At 44.3% G+C, this 21,331-nt stretch overlaps 2 protein-coding genes across 4 annotated transcripts in view; both read left to right on the plus strand.

Moving 5' to 3' along the window:
- HPRT1 (hypoxanthine phosphoribosyltransferase 1) overlaps positions 1–2,856 on the plus strand; it is a 684,029-nt gene extending 681,173 nt beyond the window's left edge. For all 3 annotated transcript variants that reach the window (XM_078766014.1, XM_068131912.2, XM_068131911.2), the window contains exons 8-9: positions 930–1,006; positions 1,452–2,856. In XM_078766014.1, coding sequence (XP_078622140.1) covers positions 930–1,006; positions 1,452–1,499 — 125 coding nt within the window. In that variant the 3' untranslated portion in view covers positions 1,500–2,856. The remainder of the gene's footprint in view (positions 1–929; positions 1,007–1,451) is intronic.
- A 283-nt stretch (positions 2,857–3,139) lies between these two features.
- Positions 3,140–21,331, plus strand: part of LOC137437519 (macrophage mannose receptor 1) — a 108,072-nt gene continuing 89,880 nt past the window's right edge. The window contains exons 1-4 of the mRNA XM_078766013.1: positions 3,140–3,408; positions 4,696–4,813; positions 17,554–17,840; positions 20,604–20,777. Of these exons, the coding sequence (XP_078622139.1) occupies positions 3,183–3,408; positions 4,696–4,813; positions 17,554–17,840; positions 20,604–20,777 (805 nt within the window). The 5' untranslated portion in view covers positions 3,140–3,182. The remainder of the gene's footprint in view (positions 3,409–4,695; positions 4,814–17,553; positions 17,841–20,603; positions 20,778–21,331) is intronic.

Here is a 21,331-nt window from a genome sequence, read left to right on the forward strand (position 1 = left end):
CATTGTACTAAATAAAATATATATATAAACTTCTTTTCACTTCTTGAAATTTTGTTGTGTCGAAATTGATCTGACTTGTACTAACTTTTATGGATTGATCTGAAGTTGGTGCCACTACATCTTCAAGAAAGCAACTAGCACTGCATAGCCTCGTCTGATTGGAGAGAAACTAATTGCTGTGCTTGTATGGTTCCGCAACACTGCAACAAACCCTTCACCTGCAGACGCCTGAATACTCGACACTTACTTCTCCTCATCCTTCTCATCAACTAGGATGATGACACCATGGTGTTGATGTTGCCTGGCCACTGAATCGGCTCTTGACAATCAAACTGGTGACTCTCGTCTCTCGACAACTCACCTCCCTCCCCGCCAACCGATCAGACTGGGTGTGAACACAACTTCATGTCCCCTTACCCGGCCAGTCCCCAGTGGCTTTGAACACTACGACAAGTCAATCTGTGGACCCACTAAATAATCTGAACCGAACCGGTTCAGATTATGTAGTGGGTCCACAAGCCTGAACTGGATGAATCAAAACCTTAATTATGAATGGCACACTCTGCTAATAATCCAATCATTCAGTCCTTGTTTAACAGTGCCGACATTCGATCACATTAATATTTTTAGTAGGTTATTTTGCAATATGACCCAAAAAAAAAAAAAAAAAAAAATTCTGTTTCACTGAAAAAGTCTTGACCTTCCAGCAAAAGGGCTCAAATGTCTTTCCTTTCGTTGTTAAGCAATTGTTGGTGTCTGCTGATAGCAGATGACGGGCATGGCCAAGGTAAATTTATCTTGTACACTATAAATCCTGGCGATGGTGATATCTTCCAATAGTTGACAATGACATACTTTTTTTTAAACTGATGGCCTGCCATTGGGCTCCAAGCTTGGTTGACTTTTATTCTGTGTTTCTTCACTTACAGACGTTGGCTTTGAGATCCCAGACAAGTTCGTGGTTGGTTACGCCTTGGATTACAACGAATATTTCCGTGACCTCAATGTAAGTGAAAAGGGTATTGCTCACTTGTGGTGTTAAGTGAATGAAGTTTAACAAGGAGCTGATAGTCTGGGTTCCCCACCTTTTGGGTGATGTGAGGAATAGGTCTGTGTAATACGAAAGCTAAATCTTGAACGGTTTAAAAAATATTACGTGCACAGCCAAGTTACTGAGATGGTTGCCACAGCAACAGAGTTCAGAAAATCAGAGCTGTGATCTAATCAGGTTGAGGTAATGTCTTGAGGAATAGACATCTGCAATATGAAAGCTAAATGTTCAATGTTTTTTGAAATATCGAATACACAAACGTACATGGACGGATGATTGGGCGGTCGGACAGAACTCATTTCAATGTCCCCTGTCTGACCTTGTCGGAGGGGTGAGGGACAAGATATGTACAATGAAGTAAATAGACTTTCAACTCTAAACCTCATTTTTGCATTTCCAGCACATTTGTGTCATCAGTGAAAACGGAAAGGAGAAGTACAAGAAGTGAACTCACTCCCTCAAACGGGCACATCAAATGTACCCATAATGAAGGGTTTGAGGAAAAATACATTGAAGAACTTTATTTTTGTGCAGGATGCTCTGAGCAACTTTTTGATTTTCATTTTTAAAATTGAACTGCCTGTGTTTATTTTATTTTTCCGTTTTTATTTTTCATTAACAATGCTGCCAATGTTCAACAATTTGTTTGCGTGATCTCTCCAATAATATTCACTGATGTATTTGGAATTTTTTTTCCCTCATTGCCCGTGCTCATTTGCTGAACTGAATCTTACACCCTTCATTGTCTCTCCCTCTTCCCTCCCCCATCCCCATTTCTCCTCTGTTATTTGTGCAACAAAGCTAATCTTGAATGTTGTGACGTGTTTTGGTACAAGTGCAGTAATTTCATTTCTTCAACAGTGTTTGTGCTTCTTGTGGTTTGTTTGTTTCTATTTTTAATGAAACGGACCCTTCCTTCCTGAGCAGATATAAAAGTTAGCCATCTGTGGTATCATATCCACGGTTAATCCATACTCTGCACAAAACAAAAACACATGACAGCTTGTATAAGAATGAACCCTCGTAGAGTCAGACTGATGTGAAGAAACATGACTGACATGTGGTTGTTAATATTGCTTGAATTGTTTAATTTGCTGATGCTTTGTAATTTCTGTAAAATTTTCCAGCATCGGAGAGACGGTTGTAAGAACGTTATGTTTATTCTGTATTCTTGGCTGTTTGTTTTGCAGTAAATGACTGAAACCCCCCCCCCAAAAAAAAAAAACAGTGCACAATGCAAAATCCATGTGACTAAATGTTCGGGAATTTTGCGGAAGATCTTTTTGATGCTTTTTGCTATTTCATGATTAGAATTGCTTGAAATAGTACCTGAAAGTCTGTGCTACTTACCCATTGATGTGTTCATTTATTCGTTCATTCATGGTATCGCTTACAATTTATTCTATCGAGTTGTTGAGTTTGTGGTTTTTTGTGGGTACTGTGTGCCGTCGCAATTCCAGATGGAAGCGTCATGTTGGGGACGCTAAGGCTAAACTCATGATTTGAATAAGAATTTTGTGGTCACTGTTTTAATAAAAAAAACTTCACTATTGCCTTTTTAGAACTAAACTATTTTCATCAAACAAACAAACATTCAGGGATTTCCCCCTCCCCTCCTTTTCCCAAGTTTTGAATGCCAGCTTACTGGAGAGCTTTAATTCTGTGTCCTTGGACTGAACAGGTTTGTGTGTTTGCTCAATTTCTCTCATGAACGACTTGCACTGTTGTAAGACATGGCGATGCGCCTGTCTGCTTATTTTTGTCGTAATGCCTGTATATTTTGAATAAATGCCTAATATGTCGTATCTTGTTTATTATTTTTTATTTTTTTCCAAAATAATTGCATAAAAATTTTCCCCACCCAAGATTCTTTTCCAAAAGAAGAAAAGATTGGATTTGTAAACCAGTTTTATTTTGCTCTTGTGCTGATTTATCATCGAAATTGGGAAGATATTTGTAGCCTTCCAAGTTATCGAGCATTAGTAGATGATTATCCGTTTATTGTATTGTCGTTAATTCATCCAAGGCTGAGAGAAATAAATAAATAAATACATTTTCATTGGGGGGGGGGGGGGGGGGGGGGGAGGGGAGGAATCGGAAGGAGGGAGGAGGAATACATTTTGGAAGGTCAATGTGGCATGTGCCCCAAGTCATGCCTTCCTGTTTATGCTTTGCTCACCCTCAGGATAAATGCAGAGATCAGCTCTCTTTCTCCACTAACTGCCACTTGTGCACACTTTCTTCATTCTCAGCAATGGTTATCGTTCGGTCCTGCTCTTTGACTAAATCATGGCTTATCTGGGACGTGGTGCTACTCCTATGGTTTTGCATTTTGTTTCCAAGTATGGCTCCGCTGGGTAAGCCATTTTGTTTTTTTCTGAAAATAGTTTTAGAGAATTTAATGGTTCAGGTGGAATGGCGTATTGCGGAAACAAACTGGTTGCTCATTAATGTTGCATGAATTAAATGATGTTTTCCTTTGCTGGGGAATCCTGATCAAGTGAAACTTTGATATTTACCAAATTAATAAATCTAGCACCTTTCCTGGTTGGAGCAACGTATTTAATTATATGTGCCAAAAATTATTTTTCCTTGTTTCTATAACTCCTAATGAGGTTGATCCCTTCATAATATAAACTTTCTCTCCACATGTTCAATGTCCTTTATTTTGCTGATCTATCAGGGGTAGTTCCTGAACTTTATTCCAAACAAACCTCAGTACTTGTTGATGGTAAAATTAAGCTTTGCCTGCTTCCTGCTTTTGTTTTCAAGAATATCCAGCTTTGCCAAGCATTTTTTCCCCGAGTACTGTTTTCTCGTCTTCGCCTCCCCTCCCTCCCCCCCTCCACCCCCTCAATCAACTAGTATATTTATTTATTTTACCTTGTAATTTGCTGTTTATCCTGAATGTTTGTTTGTGGGTTGGTGAGGGTGAGGGTGGGGGAGGGTGCATCCATCGTTTTATTACCTGATGCAATGAAAGTGGGTGTACACTGCTTTGTAACAGAAAATAAAATTAACAAGAATGATATTGTTTTAGGGACTATGTATTCAATTTATTATGCATCCATAAAGAGGTGGTGCAGGGGGTAAAATGAGAAAAAGGGGTGATTCAAGTGAGGTGTGGGAGAACAGATTATTAACAGCCCTAGTTATGAGGAGTTATGTCAGCAAATCGGGGAAATATGCATTCATGTCCACAGCTTGTTGATAAACTATAAACTTGTAAGTCATTTCCAATTCTATTCCATCATCTTTATTATCCTCATTAACCTTTCCTAACCAAACCATCGTACTTGCTCATTTTAGTGTTTCCTCACTCCTCCTTTTCTCTTGTCCTGCTCATTCATTCCCTTAATGTTTCTCCCATGTCAGATCTACCTTGTTCCATGGGCCTCAATCCTGTAAAGAAAAATAAATTGCTAAAAACTTAGTGCTCAAGGTACAGATGAATCCTTTATTCACCAACATATATATATATATATATATATATATATATATATATATATATATATATATATATATATATATATATATATATATCCACCATGGCTGGGAGCGCAAATATCAAGGTTAAACTCTTGAGCATTTATCGAATTCCTTGGAATTGGGACGTATATATGCATGTTGTTTTTGACACCCAGGTTCAGATGGCTCCTTTCAGATATTCAACAAGGCCCATAAGCGCTGCGTTGAGGTTCAGGGCAACCAGAAGGTCATGGCACGCTTGTGTGACATGGACCAGAAGACACAGCGATGGAGGTACGTTTTCATAAGGGTGGTGGGTAATGTGAAACTTATCCCATTTATGGTTGGTGAGACGTATAGGAATTTCCACTTCCTGTTTTGAAATGTTCATAACCATGTTCGGTAATATTTACAGGCATTGTGACACCATCGTGGGTGCAATTATATTATCATGATGGTTCACATAATGTTTGAATAAATGTGCAAAAATTATTTTCCATGAATGTGGTAGCAGTATTTCGATATTTTTTTAACTGAAACACCCCATCCTGCTCGTCTGCCTCATAGCCAGATTGCAACTTCATCAAGATTGGCAACATGTTGATTTTAGCCTAAGGACGGGTACAAGTTGCTGGTGTGTACCCCGGTTTAGAATAGGTACACCGTATCCCTATGTGTCGTAAGAGGCGACTAAAAGGGTTGGCGTCAGGAAGGGCATCCGGCCATAAAAACATTGCCTCAAATAGAGAACCATGGCAATTACGACTACATATGGGCAGGGTACAGCCCGAAGTACCCCGTGGGGGACCCCACTCCCTCTCGTCAAAACTCAAGGTGGGGAACCCGATCGAAGCAAGGGTGGAAATCACCATTTATGACGACGAAACGTCTGATGCCCGACGTGGAGATCGGTTTCTGAGATTTGGGACATGGAATGTAGGGACAATGACAGGGAGATCAGGAGAAGTGGTGGAAGTATTGGTCAGAAGAAGAGTGGACATATGTTGTGTGCAGGAGACGAGATGGAAGGGAAGTAAACTGTTCTCCCCTATGGGCCGGTGCTCCTGCCTCACACCTAGCTCGGCTTCACGCTGTTGAAACCAAAGCTTTCAGAATTATTGGAATCTCCCGCGATGAAGCTATCTCTGAGGGCCTTTCACTCACTCACCGCAGGCAGGTAGGTGGTCTTTCTGTCTTCTACCGACTCCTCTCCGGCCTTGCACCCCTAGCTCTCTCTGTGCTCTGTCCCCCAAATATTCCTACAGGTCGCACAAGATCTGCCAGCAACCCTCTGATGGTTAAACTGCCGAAATCTCGGCTCTCTGCTCACCTTCACTCTTTCATTCCTCTTTTCTCCCGCCTCTGGAACAAACTCCCTCACTCCCTTCAATCCCACTCCTCCCTCCAGGTCTTTAAAACAGCTGTTCACCACCATCTCTTATCTTCCCCCATCCAAAACCTTGATCTTTTCTACCCCCGCTAATTCACCCCAGATCCACCTTGTTTGAAATTCCAACTTCTTTCCTGGAAGTCCTGGCAGTGTCCATATGTTTTATACCTCTCCCACCGCCCCCTTCCCATGCCCCCCCCCCCCCCAAAGCCCTCGCCCTCTCTCAGATCTCTCGATGTCTCCATGTCTCTCGGTCCCTGCTCTCAAATGTTGTGTTTGTGTCCTTCCCCCTCTCTCCCCATCTTGTCTAACGCTCCCGATGTTATATGTTTTATGTGTCGGTTTGTCTTTCTGTGTGATTAATGTTCGCTCTTTCACGAGCCTCGATCTTGTATACAAAAAAAAAAAAAGAAAAGTGGTGTGAGAATGGTGAAGGGTAGGCAGGGGCAGAAATACAAGTTTGTGTGGCAAGGGTGCCTGGAGGGCATGAATGGTGTTGGTGTCCTGTTTTCTGAGGAGTTTGTAGACAGTGTGGTGAGTGTGACGAGAGTGAGTGAGAGATTGATAATGGTGAAAATGATGATTGGAAAGCTCTTGGTGAACATCAACTCGGGATATGCTCCGCAGGTTGGTCGGAGCGATGAAGAGAAGGACAAGTTCTGGTGTGCGATAGAGAAGCTGATAGAAAACGTGAAAGATGAGGAAGTTGTTGTGGTAGGAGGAGACCGAAATGGACATGTGGGAAGGAGTATGGACGGTTTTGAGGGAGTTCATGGGGGTTACAGATATGGTGTGAGAAATGGAGAAGGTGAAAGGATTTTGGAGTTTTCTGATTTTTTTTGTTTTGTTTTGTATACTGAATCGAGGCTCGTGAAAGAGCTGACATTTACTTCACAAACAAATCAACCAGACAAACAAAATATATAAAAAGAGGGAGCGGAAGACAAGAGAAGGGGAAGCACACAACATTTAAGAGCAGGGAGATGTGTGGGAGGGAGAGGGCTTGGGGGGAGGAGGCGTGGGAAGGGGGGTGGGAGAAGTATAAAACACAAGGACACCAAGGACTTCCAGGACAGAAGTTGGTATTTCAAAAAAGTGGAATTGGGGTGAAATTAGCGGGGATAGAAAAGATCAAGGTTTTGGATGGGGGAAGATAAGAGATGGTGGTGAACAGCTGTTTTAAAGACCTGGAGGGTGGAGTGGGATTGAAGAGAGTGAGGGAGTTTGTTCCAGAGGCGGGAGAAAAGAGGAATGAAGGAGTGAAGGTGAGCAGAGAGTCTTGATTTTGGCAGTTTAACCATAAGAGGGTTGCAGGCAGATCTTGTGCGACCTGTGGGAATATTTGCGGGACAGAGCCCAGAGAGAGCTGGGGAGGGCAAGGCCAGAGGTAGAAGACAGAAAGACCACCAACCTGCCTGCGGTGAGTGAGTGAGAGGCCCTCGGAGTTAGCTTCATCGCGGGAGATTCCAATGATTCTGAAAGCTTTGGTTTCAACAATGACTATGACACTGCATTGCTCTGACAAATGCAGGCAGCAGGGAAGATTTGGCCCCCCGGCTTGTGTTGGGGGAGTAGGAAGGGTACAACCACCGCGAAGAGGTGTCCTTGATAGTTGCCCTTGTTGTTGCGGTGAATTTTTGAAATGTGCACGCTTTGGTCGGACAGCTGGCAGACACCACCTATATTGGTGGTCATTTTTGTTATATGCTGAGTGTTGAGCAAGGAAGCAGCACATACCATTTTTGGTCTTTGGTTTTACTCAACCATGGTTTGAATTGTTGACATCCCAGACTCGGTGTGGGTGCACTAACCATTCCTCCAGTGTCCCCCAAACATTCTCCAATATCCACCCGTTTCTTTTTATTCATTTCAATCTTACTATTTTAACTCCCCCCCCCCCCCCCCCCCCCCGCATCCCCAACCCACAATCTTCTTCCATTTTAGGGATAAATACATTACCAAAGAGTATGGTACTGATAGGCATTGGGTACGCTTTGTGCAACAAACCTCAAATGACTTTCCAAAATACATTCCATAAAATGCTGAGGATTTCCCCCAAGGAGTACGGTATTTCATTATGGTTCTGACCTCGGGACACCGCAAACAATGCACCGGTAATCCGGAGGTAACCCAGACGGTGTCACGGCAGAAAAGAAATAAACACTACTGGGCCCTTTGTGGTGTTTTAAGGGTGAAATCAACGTCCGACAGGAGAGAGAGAAGGGTATCTTTATAAGGAATATTTATTCATCCCTACTGTCTACCTGAAGCTCAACAATACTAATTAAATGTAACACTTTCCTAAGAGTCCACAAATTAAACAAGTGCAAATGTCACAGACAACAATTTGCAGCTATATGTTAATCCAGTCTCTTCAATGTGGCAACTTATCTCAAGCAAGCAGTTCATACAGTAAACCTAAGTGGGTTATAAATGGATGAAACATCGGTGGTGAGCACGGGTGAAAGGATCAAGTACATCCTTTAGGTGAGCGAGTACATCCTTTCAAGGATCAAGTCCAGAGGGTGCGCACAGGATGAAGCCAACTCGGAAGGAAAAAAAAACCTCCTAATCCTCAGAAGGTGAAATCCATGTATCACCGAAGCATGCAGAAGAACCTGAGTCCACACAGTTGATTTTTTGTACACATAGTCGAGGCTCGCAGAAGAGCTAGTACTCTGAACGGATCACGACGTAGCAGACAAGAACAGGATGCAAAACACGCATGTATGGCATGGACAAGATGGATACAAACGGAAACTCCAAGGAAGGAATATTGGAAGGAGGAGGGATTTGAGTATTAAAAAGGGTAGAAACCTGGATCTGAGATCCGAGATGGTGGTAAATGGTTGTCTTGAATACCTGGAGGAAAGAACGAGATTGAAGAGGATGTGGAAGTTGATTCCACAGCCAGGAAAAAAAGAGGAACAAATGAGTGGAGGTGATTAATGATTCTGCATTGAGGTCATTTTGCCAGAAGGGGGTTGGTGATGAACTGTGTGAAATGGGGGGAGACAAAACGTGGAAAGAGCAAAGGGTGCAAGACCAGCAAGGAGGTGGGAGAAGACAGAGAGACCACCGACTTGTTTGCGATGGGAAAGTGATAGACCCAAAGACAGCTTCATCATGGGAGATTCCAGTAATCTTAAAGGTCTGGGTTTCCACAGCATCAAGCTTAGCAAGATGTGAGGCAGGGGAGCCAGCCCGGAGCAGAGAGCAGGAATCCAGCAAGCTGCGGAAGAAAGCCTTGTAGGTGTATATGAGTTCAGGTGTTGCAAGGGACTTTGTACAACAGAGGATGCCCAGTTGACTGCTCCCTTTGGAGGCCAACTTTGGAATGTGGTTTCCCAAGAAAGATTATGGCTGATGGTCAGACCCAGGAGTTTGAATGACTGAACTTCCTCACGAGGGTTGTTAAGAAAGTAGAAAGGAGGGTTTGCTAGATGACCAGCTTGTGATTTTGTCAATGTCTGAAGAGAGAGAAGAGGCTTCAGCCTACCTGTCTGAAATCACCTGGTGTTGGCCTAATGGTTTGGGCAGTGGACCTGGGATCCTAAGGTCCTGAGTTCAATCCCGTTGAATTAATGCCAGGTGGGGTTGACTCAGCCTGTCATCCCTTCGAGGTCGGAAAAATGAGCACCAGATAACTGCTTATAGAGAGGCATTGCATCGGCGGCAAACGCGCCCACAGAAAAATGATGCAACCAGCAGCCGGGTGGCTGCACACGAACCACCCACCACCTGTCTGAAGGATGGGGGATCTCACGGCACAGGTGGAGTCATCAGCTGCTCCTGGACTCTGTGTCCTTTCCTCCTGATAAGGTGGGAAAGTTTCTGTCAACCCTCGACACTGATTCTGCAACTGGACCTGACGGCATCAGCCCACGGGTCCTAAAATCCTGTTCTTCCGCTCTTTCACTCCCTCTCTTTGTTCTCTTCATCCTCTCTTTTGTTCAAGGTCATCTGCCATCTGCTTGGAAATCTGCCAACATCACCGCTTTACACAAAAAATGTGCAAAAACAGATCCTAGCAACTACAGACCAATCAGCCTTCTCCCAATCATCAGCAAAGCCATGGAATCCATCATTGCTTCGGATATGAAATCTTTCCTCTTCTCCAATGGCCTGATCTCTGATCATCAATTTGGTTTCAGACCAGGTCACTCTACTCTGGACATGCTGCTTCTGCTGTCTCAACAATGGATGGAGGTCCTCAATGCCAAACAGGAAATTAGAGCTGTCTCCCTTGACAGATCACGTGCCTTCGATACGGTCTGGCACCCCGCTCTGCTCACCAAACACTCCCCCTTTGGTATCCATGGGAATCTCCACTCATGGCTGGCGGACTTCCTCTCTAGTCGTAGTCAACGTGTGGCCCTGAATGGGTTTCTCTCATCTCCTCGTCCTGTTCAGGCTGGAGTTCCCCAAGGTGGTGTTCTGGGCCCTGTGCTTTTTCTGGTCTTCATCAATGATCTCTCCGACTCTCTTGAAAATCCTCTCTATCCCTTTGCTGATGATTCCACTCTCTGCAGACCTGGACAAAATCACAGACTGGGCAAATAAGTGGAACATGTCTTTCAATCCTGACAAATCTCACACTCTTACGATGTCTCTCCGAAAAGACCGACTGGACAACCCTCCCATCCACTTTCTGAATAATCCTCTCCAAGAAGTTCTGTCACTCAAGCTTTTGGGTCTCACTATCTGCCATGATCTTTCCTGGGAAAACCATATTTCAAATCTGGCTTCCAAAGCCAGTCACCGACTGGGCATTCTCCGTCGTGCGAAGTCATTCCTTGGTACACCTGAGCTCCTCACCACATACAAGGCTTTCATCCGCAGCTCAATGGAATACTGCTCTCCCCTCTGGACTGGTGCTCCTGCCTCACACCTAGCTCGTCTTCACGCTGTTGAAACCAAAGCGTTTAGAATCATTGGAATCTCCCGCGATGAAGCTACCTCCGAGGGCCTTTCACTTACTCACCGATGGCAGGTTGGTGGTCTTTCTGTCTTCTACCGACTCCTCTCCGGCCTTGCTCCTCCAGCTCTCTCTGGGCTCTGTCCCCCAAATATTCCTACAGGTCGCACAAGACCTGCCTGCAACCCTCTTATGGTAACACTGCCAAAATCAAGACTCTCTGCTCACCTTCACTCCTTCATTCCTCTTTTCTCCCGTCTCTGGGACAAACTCCCTCACTCTTCAATCCCACTCCTCCCTCCAGGTCTTTAAAACAGCTGTTCACCACCATCTCTTATCTTCCCCCATCCAAAACCTTGATCTTTTCTACCCCTGCTAATTTCACCCCAAATCCACTTTTTTAAATACCAACTTCTTCCTGGAAGTCCTTGGTGTCCTTGTGTTTATACTTCTCCCCCCCCCCCCCCCCACCCCCCTTCCCACGCCACCTCCGCCCAAGCCCTCTCCCTCCCACACATTTCCGATGTCCCTGCTCTCAAATGTTGTGTTTATGTGCTTCCCCTTCTCTCCCCATCTTGTCTACCGCTCCCCTTTTTATTTACTTTGTTTGCTTGTCTGTTTGATTTGTTTGTTTGATAAATGTTAGCTCTTTCACGAGCCTCGATTCTGCATACAAAAAAAAAAATGGATAAAAAGATTTTTCCAGAGTCAGAGAGTCAATTCATTAAGAACACGAATAGGACTGGGCCCAGAACACTGCCTTGGGGTGCTCCAGTCTTGACAGGGAGAGGAGATGAAAGGATTCCGTTGAGTGCCACACCTTGGCTACGAGAGTAGAGGGAGTCAATAAGCTGTGTGTGTGTAGTTTGCCTTGGATACCACAGGCAGAGAGTTTTGAGAGTTGGTGATGGCAGGATGCCAGACTGCATCAAAAGCATGAGATATATCCAGAGAGACGGCCCTGATCTCATGTCTTACATTGAAGGCCTCCCTCCATCCATTTTTGGGTGAGTAGACGGAGCATGTCCAAGGTGGAGTGACCAAGTCTGAATCCAAATTGATGATCTGAGATGAGGTTGGAAAAAAGGAAGGATTTCATATCAACTGTGATGATTGATTCCATGACCTTGCTGATGATTCTAAGTAACCTGATAGTTCTGTAGTTGAGGGGATCATTTTTTGCTCCTTTTTTATGTAGTGCAGTGATATTTCTGGATTTCCAAGCAGATCGAAGATGATCTAGCACAAATGACAGAGTGAAAAGGGCAGAGAGAAAATGTGCAAGAGCAGCAGAGCAGGTTTATAGAACACTCGAGCTGATGCCGTCTGGTCCAGGAGCAGAGTCCAATTCGAGGTTGAAAGCACCTTCTCCACCTTCTCAGGTGCGAAAGACAGAGTTCAGGAGCAGTTGGGTTTAACAGGGATCAAGCATACCTCCGTCGGGCTGCACAGATTTTTTGGAACCCATTGATAGGCCGGATATTCATCTGGACCAAAATCTGATCGGCTTGTTCTTGTCACAAACTCAGTCATCCACCATGTTTTGTCATAATCAGTCCACATTTTTTAAAGAAATATCGTTCTATATATCGTTTTTGTCCCAATCTTTCATTGACAACAGATAGGGGCGAAAATATAACCTCCATCCACCTTTTGGGGAGGAGGTAATTATTGTTTGATTCATCTCTACCTTTTTACTTATTGTTTTTTGGAAGAAATTGGAGATTGCACTGGACCATTTTCTTTCTTAATTGCTGTTCAAAGTGGATCTAGTCTCTCGAGATATCATAATGTCTCGACTCAGCAGCGTTTCTCCAAATCGTTTTCCCAGCCCAACCCGCTCTGTCTCCGTCGCACTCACTGTCTATTGGACTTTGTGTCCATCTCAACTGAGGTTGGTCGGGTTCATTTTCTTTTTAAGTAGAATGCAATTCGAAGACTGTCGGAGTTTGCAGATTAATTAGCACTGATTGGGGATAGCAAAGACCACCTAGGCTCCCAGAACCTGATGGTGTATATAGAAGCTTGGAGAGGAATCACAGCATATTTTGACTCTTAAAAAAAAAAGTCATGTTTTTAATTGTTATAATCTCCCGTTTCCGACATTAGTTGATGGGCGTTAGAGATCCCATGGTGTCCTTTGTGAAGAGTAGGCGACCTTCACCGGCACCCTGAACAAAGCACCCCAACCAATCGTCCTTTGGGGCGTGGCCTCACGGCCACACTTGGCGCCCATCGAGAACATTCAAGCTGGGTGGTGTCGGTAGTAGTGTCCGGATCCGGTCGGCGATCGCATTATTCGCAATTATGTGCCGAGTCATGCCTGGTGGTGTAAGTATTATAAGAACAAAGGGAAAATTACAGAGGCATTTACACACAGGAAATGTACCCTTATACCCCAACTTATCAGCACAGCTCCACCCCTCACATGGAGACATATAATGCTTACACGGACATTCGGGCCTGACTTAATTACAGGAAGGTTTCTCTTCATGACATGCAGAGCACACTACTCTATACAATCCTATCTGGACTAAAGTATTTCATTACCTACCCCCACAAACTTAACAATACTTTGTATATCAGACAATTTTAACGAGGGAGAATTGCTTTGCCATACATGTCACCAGCTGACTTCTGGGGATGTTCTTGTCTTGTTGCTGGCGATTTCCCAATGAATGTTCTTGTTCCAAGCAGAAATGGGATCACTGTCAAAAATTCTCAAAACGTCCCAAAACTCAAACTTGTTCTGTAACATTAAGGCAGCGAGGCTTCGTCCATAACGGGGATTGAGTATTTCCAAATCACAAAAAAATTTTAAATCATAGAATACGCACAGCAGGCCTACCGTCAGTATAATTTATTTGGGAAAATTAATTCAATAATTTTAGAAACTACAAGTTAGCTACTGGAGTGTATTTATGGTTGGTTTTACTGGAACTTAGCTACTGTAATTAATGTAGCTTTGTGATGATAATTATTATTAATGTGAAGAGCCGTCCCTGAAGAAATGTAGATATAATGTAGGCCAGGGTACAACTAGTTTTCCGTTTTATTTGCCTGTGATTATTTACCTGGCTGTATTCCGGTGGAAATTAAAATGCTGGTGTAAATTATGGTTTGTCAAAGTTGTACACATATACCATAATGGGTGTTTTTACCTTCATTTAGCAAAGAAAAATTTCCCCCAAATTCCAGCTTTTTAAGAGATATCATCAGTGGCCATGTTTCCAAATTCTGCTCTGTGCTGCTCTTGCCTCTCCTCTGTCTGCAATATTCAGGCTGTCCTTCTTGATTGATTGCCTCTTGTCTGCCTGAAAATCAGCAAGCAGTTATCTTACCCACCCTCCCACTCTTGGTACTCTGCATTCTGTGGTGATTGACTTGCTGTAAAACAACTTGCATTCTCCTGCTGGATGGCAAATCCCACCGAAGGTGTAACTTCAAATAACTCCACAAATCCCACAAGTGTGAGTCTACTCTCGGGAGAGCCAGAAATCAGCATCTGTCCAACCTCAAGAATAAGCCTTGTCCAGTCTCTGGTGTACGCACCCCTTTCATTCCTTTCCACACTTGAAATGGCACCACAGCATCACTTCTCATGAGAACATCTAATGCGTCAATTCTGTGGTTCCTTTAAAATCTTGCGTCCCTTATCCAACTCTCTCTGTGCCCCCCCCCCCCCCCTTTGCAAGCCGTACCCAACTGCGCCTGGATTTTGTGTCCTTTGCACCTGAGAAGGCGGAAAAGTTTTTGGCAACCCTAGACTCTGACTCTGCAACTGGACTGAATGGCATCAGCTCACATGTCCTAAAAACCTGATCTGCTGCTCTTGCACTTCCTGTCTCTACCCTTTTCACCCTGCCATTTACCACAAGTCATCTTCCATCTGCTTCTCTTCTTGCCTTCTTCTGCTTTATTTCTGTTTTACACCCTCTGCTCCCTCCATGCCCTGTTCTCCTCCCTCCCCCAAGTATCTGTGGGATGCATGCTGTTCACCAGCAACTCCTTCCTTGTGAAACTACCTAAATCCAGAACCACTACTCACCTCCACTCATTTATTCCTCTCTTTTCCCACCTACGGAACCATCCTACACACTCTTTGATCTCATTCTTCCCTCCCGGTCTTCAAGACAGCTGTTCACCACCATCTCAGGTCATCCCCCATCCAAAGCCATAATCTTTTCTACACCTGTTAAACTACCCCTCACCCTGCCCAAAATTTTGCTCATGCATCCTTCTTGTTCAACCCTTGCGTTCTGCCCTAACTCTCATTGTTACCTGCATCCCGTGTTTGTCTGTCTACGTCTACCTTCTCCCTCCGTCATGGTATTGGCAGGCATTTCCCCTTTCTCTTGCTGTTCCCTTTGTTATGTTGTGTCCTGATCTGTTCAGTGTCCTAGCTCTTCCACGAGTCTAGACCATGGATTAAAAAAAAAAAACTTCACTCCCATTCGCAGGAATGGTACCAAAAAAAAAAATCTTTCCAACTCCAAAACCAGTAAGATTACATTCCAATATCAGCAAAGTCATGGCATCCATTTCTGCTGACGTCAAGCCTATTCTCCTTTCAAACTGCCTGATCTCTGACCATCAGTTTGTATTCCGCCATGGTTACGCAACTCTGGACATACTGCTGCTCCCATTTCAATAATTGTCGGAGGCACAAAGTCTCAATCAAGAGGTCAGGATGATCTCCTTTGATGTATCTCTCAGAATTCTACTACGCAGTCTGGAATCCTGCTGTGCTTGCCAACTTTGCTACCCGTGGCATACAAGGCCACCTTCTTACCTTGATCTTCTGCCTTCCAGTCCTTGTGCAATGAACCTGATGACGTCGATGCAGCCATCTTCTCGCCTCTACCAGTGAAAGTGGGAGTCATTCTGTTCCAAGACATTCCTTGAAAAAGAAGAACAGCTCACAGCCTACGAGGTTGTTGTCCATAGCTCGATGGAGTGATGCTCTCCCTTCAGGACAAACACCAAGCATCACATCAAGATCCTGGAATCTGGAATATAAAGCTGTCAACATTTTTGTCACCTTCCGCATTGAGGCCGAAGTACAAAACGCGTTTCTTTCACACCGCAGAAATGTCTGGGCTGTGTTTTTCCCACCTCTTCTCCACCCTAGCTCCCTTTGCTCTCTCAGCCCTCTTACAATTTTCAGCTCCTTGAGGATGCACAAGTTTTTCCAGTAATTCACCTCCACCCGGGTTGAACGACAAAGGTGCAGGTTCGCCACCGACCTCAACTCTTTTGTTCCTCTTTTCTCTCGTTTATAGAACTGACTTCCTGATGTTGTTCAATCCCACTCTTCCCTAACGGTCTTCAAGACAGCTGTTCACCACCATTTCAGGTCATCCCCCATCTCCACCCGTGATCTTCTTTTTTTTTCTTCACCGCATGTTCTGCTACTTCACCTCACCTAACCCTCTGCCATGTTGGTTGTTGGTTTTGCCTCCCTTCCTCTCCCAGGGAGTTCTTCACGTCACCTAACCCTCTGCCATGTTGGTTGCTGGTTTTGCCTCCCTTCCTCTCCCAGGGAGTTCTTCACCTCACCTAACCCTCTGCCATGGTGGTTGCTGGTTTTGCCTCCCTTCCTCTCCCAGGGAGTTCTTCACGTCACCTAACCCTCTGCCATGTTGGTTGTTGGTTTTGCCTCCCTTCCTCTCCCAGGGAGTTCTTCACGTCACCTAACCCTCTGCCATGTTGGTTGCTGGTTTTGCCTCCCTTCCTCTCCCAGGGAGTTCTTCACCTCACCTAACCCTCTGCCATGTTGGTTGTTGGTTTTGCCTCCCTTCCTCTCTCAGGGAGTTCTTCACGTCACCTAACCCTCTGCCATGTTGGTTGTTGGTTTTGCCTCCCTTCCTCTCCCAGGGAGTTCTTCACGTCACCTAACCCTCTGCCATGTTGGTTGCTGGTTTTGCCTCCCTTCCTCTCCCAGGTAGTTCTTCACCTCACCTAACCCTCTGCCATGTTGGTTGTTGGTTTTGCCTCCCTTCCTCTCTCAGGGAGTTCTTCACGTCACCTAACCCTCTGCCATGTTGGTTGTTGGTTTTGCCTCCCTTCCTCTCCCAGGGAGTTCTTCACGTCACCTAACCCTCTGCCATGCTGGTTGCTGGTTTTGCCTCCCTTCCTCTCTCAGGGAGTTCTTCACCTCACCTAACCCTCTGCCATGCTGGTTGCTGGTTTTGCCTCCCTCTCCCAGGAAGTTCTTCACCTCACCTTACCCTCTGCCATGTTGGTTGCTGGTTTTGCCTCCCTTCCTCTCCCAGGGAGTTCTTCACCTCACCTTACCCTCTGCCATGTTGGTTGCTGGTTTTTCCTCCCTTCCTCTCCCAGGGAGTCCTTCACCTCACCTAACCCTTTGCCTCCCTTCCTCTCCCACTCTCTCTTCCTGTTCATTCGTTCCCTTGCTTATTTTGTCCAACTCTTGCCTCATTGTCAGGTCATTGCTTATTTGTCCTGTGTCCAATGAGCCTCATTCTTGTATAGATAAAAGTATAATTAGACACCGAGTAAAATATATAGTAGGGGATTTTTTGTGTCCATTAATTAACTTCACATTGCATCAAATTAAATATCAGAAGTTCTTGGCTTTAACAGAACTACATATCGGCTTGCACACTTAAAAAATAATGAAAAAGTTGTTGCAGATAAAAAGTAAAATGCATTTTACAACGAAACTTATAATTGTCTCGTTTCCCATGTCCTGACTTTACGTAGGTGGACATCAGCTAACCACCTGATGAACGTGGCCTCCAAGCTGTGTCTGACAGCCTCTGGTTTGAAAGATTACGACCTCGTCATAATGAGCAAGTGTGCATCAAACAACTCTGCTCAAGCATGGGAGTGCCGTGACTTGGATCTGGTGGTCCTCCAGGGAAGATCGATTCACCTCAACTGGCGTGGGGACGATTTTGGGAAAATGGTCATGTTCACGGGGAAAGGCTTGTGGAGTCGGTGGATTGTTTTTCAGACCAACAGAAACTTGTGTACTCAGACCTACCAAGGTTTGTATCAAAGTATTTGTTTCAATTACCATCAGCTTCTTTGTCATCGATGTCATTGCAACCTAAACAACACCTTATTTTTATTTATTTATTTATTTATTTTATTTATTTTATTTTTTATTTCTTTTTTTATTTTTTATTTATTTATTTTATTTATTTATTTATTTATTTATTTTATTTTTATTTTTATTTATTTTTATTTATTTTCTTAAATTAACTTTTGTTTTAAAAAAGTGGCTCATAGGGGCGCATGGTGGCAGAAGGTAAAAAGGTAACAAATTGGCAGTGGGGCAACAAGGTAACAGTTGGACACAAGCAAGAGAATGAACAAACAGGAAAAGCGGAGGGGAGGAAACAGAAACCTGTAAGTTAAGGTTAGGTTACTTTTCTGTAGGGTTAATGTGTGTAGAAAACATCACAAGTAGTGATGGGGGATGATGTGAAATGTTGGGGCACTGCATGGTTGACGCGAAAGGTTGGGAATACTGAGATTGAGCCATCTCAGGAATAGTCCAGCAGTTAAGGTAAAAATCGTTCAAATTCGGAAATTATGAAAATTGGTGAGTTTATATAATTATGTATGGGGAATCATATAAAAGCAAGCCCCACTTTGTATCTAGCCCCAGGGTCGTTTTTTTTAGTTTTTTTTTTTTAGCTCACCTGGAACATCTTTCCAGGAAGCTTATGCGATGGCGCGTCGTCGGTCCGTAAACACTTGCAACGTCTTCTCCGAAACTGCTGATGGGATTGTGACCAAACTCGGCACAAATTATATTTGTTATGTTGCAACTCAAGTTTATTCACGACATTAAGAAGATCGGGCCCTAGGGGGTTTTATAGGAGGGGGCGATTGCCCCCCCCCCCCCCCAAAATCGGAATTTACCCAACATAGGAATTTACCCAAAATAGGTTGTGGTCCTCAGAAACTACACACACTATTTTGATGTAACTTGACCACAACCTTCATCACCTGTGATGCACCCAAAGTTAGTTCACGTCATTAAAAATGTCGAGGTCTGTGAGGGTGGTGGGGGGCCTTGCCCCCCAAAATATGTATTTGCTCTCTCCCCCGAAAGTACACTAGTATACTGAATGGATCAGGATGCAACAGGACAACCGGAACAGCGGAGAGAAGGAGGAGCGCGATAGCAACAGCAGAGCTGAAGGCCAAAACAGAGGGAGGCAGACAAACGATGGTTGTGGGGAGGAGTGGGGGTGGGGGGCAGTTTAGGATGCATGGGGTGGAAAATATGGATACAGAAAGGAACTCTTAGGAGGGAAAAATGGAAATCTGGGAGGAGGAGTGGGGTTTGGTGTGTGTTAACGAAGGTAGAAAAGGTCATGGTTTTGGATTGGGGAAGATCTGAGATGGTGGTGGTGGTGGTTGTTTTGTATGAAGCCTGTGGCTGCTAATTGTATAATTTTCTGGAAGTGCGGCTGCGTCGCTGATGCAGTAACCCTGTTACCAGTAAGCTGGTACTCATGTTGATGACCTCTGAAGGATGACAGGCTGAGTCAACCCAATTGGTGTCATTTCAATGGCACAACAGGGGCTCAAACTCACAACCCCAAGATCTTAAGCCAGCCACCTTAACCGTTAAGCCAACACGAGGCTTTGAGATGGTGGTCAACAGCTGCTTTAAGACCTGGAGGGGGAAGAGTGAGATTGAAGATGATGTAGAAGTTGGTTCCACATGTGGAGGGGATAGACCAGAGAGGAAAAGCAAGTGATAGAAGGCAGAGAGACCACTGACCTGTCTATGTTAGCGGAGTAATAGGCCCATGCATTCAGCTTAATCGTGGGAGATTCCAATAATCTTTAAGGCCTTGGTTACCACGGCATCAAGCTGAGCAAGATGTGAGGCAGGGGCACTAGCTCAGAGGGGAGAGCAGCACTCCAGCAATCTGCGGAAGAAAGCCTTGTAGGTGAATAGGAGTTCAGGTGTGCCAATGATGGAGGATGCCCAGTTGGCGGTATCACATATAAAGCTATTGGTTAAGTTGAGGGTTTGTGGATTGACTGGTCGAGTATCCATCTGATTTGGAACCTTATTTGGTGATGCGAAGCAAAGCGTAGCTGTGAACAGGAGGACATCCAACTTGGAGGAAGTTCGTGTGGTACCCTCAGGATATGTTATCGGACCATTATTATTCATAATTTGCATCAATGATCTGAATGGTGGGGTTAAGAGTGGGGTTTACAAATTTGCACATGACAGTAAGCTTGGAGGTGTGTTAGACAGCAGGGAGGGAGGGGGTTTGGGCATCAGATTCAAGAAAGTTCAATAGAGAGGGTAGAGTGACTGGATTGATCCCGGGCCTACCTAGACTAATCCATGAGTAGTGGCTTAAAGACACAGGACTTTATTAACATGAGGAGATGAATGAGAGGGTATCTGATAGAAAGTAAGATGATGAAGGGTAGAGACAAAAGTGCAGAAGAATTGGACTATGACAAGACAAGGGGACACAGTTTCAGAGTAGAGTCGAGAAGAGTTAGGATGGTAGAAAGGCAGAGCTCTTTCACTCATAGAGAGGTGAATGCATGGAATTTGTCTCCCTGCAAGGGTAGTGGAAGTAGAATCGTTGGATTGTTTTGAAATCGAATTGGGTTGATATCTGGAAGTAGTGGGGATGGGGCACCACCATCATTACTTTGCCATGATTGTCCAGGCTCGATGGGCCGATTGACCTCCTCCTGGGTTCAATTTTTTTTACTTATTATTTTTATTTTCAAGATTATTTTCCCATTTTATTTTCCAGAGGTTTTCACGATTGGGGGCAACTCACGTGGGCAGCCGTGTGTGTTCCCATTTGATTACTCTGGAACCCTTTATGATCGGTGCACTTTTGATGGGCGGAATGATCGGCAGCCTTGGTGTGCCACGACTGATCACTATAATCGAGATGAGCTCTATGGGTTTTGTCCCAATAATGGTGAGTTAAGAACCTGAATGAGAAAGTGTTTCAAATTATTTATTTATGTAATTTTAAGTGTTTGGTTGAATTATACAAAACAACAAAAAACGGTTATGTTGACCTGTTTTACAGTTGTTGATTAGTGTCATCTTTTGACTCTATTACATTATTCAATTTCACACTTTTGATTTGTCAATGTTTTCTGGTAAAGGCAAAACAATGCTGCATAATTTTCATTGCAGAATTTTGGAATCTCATTCAATATTTCAGTCTTCATGTGGATACGTTAAATTTGAAGGTTACAAATGAGCTTCAGCAGGTTGAAAGTGCACTGGGTCCCCTTGAGCAGGTTGTAAGTGTGCCGGTTCCCCTTGAGCAGGTTGGAGATGTGCCGGTTCCCCTTGAGCAGGTTGGAGGTGCACCAGTTCCCCTTGAGCAGGTTGGAGGTGCACCAGTTTCCCTTGAGCAGGTTGGAGGTGCACCAGTTCCCCTTGAGCAGGTTGTACATGTGCCGGTTCCCCTTGAGCAGGTTGGAGATGTGCCGGTTCCCCTTGAGCAGGTTGGAGGTCCAC

Source organism: Myxine glutinosa, chromosome 12, assembly GCF_964187855.1.
Source record: "Myxine glutinosa chromosome 12, kmMyxGlut1.1, whole genome shotgun sequence".
In the NCBI taxonomy this organism is placed as follows: Eukaryota; Metazoa; Chordata; class Myxini; order Myxiniformes; family Myxinidae; genus Myxine; species Myxine glutinosa.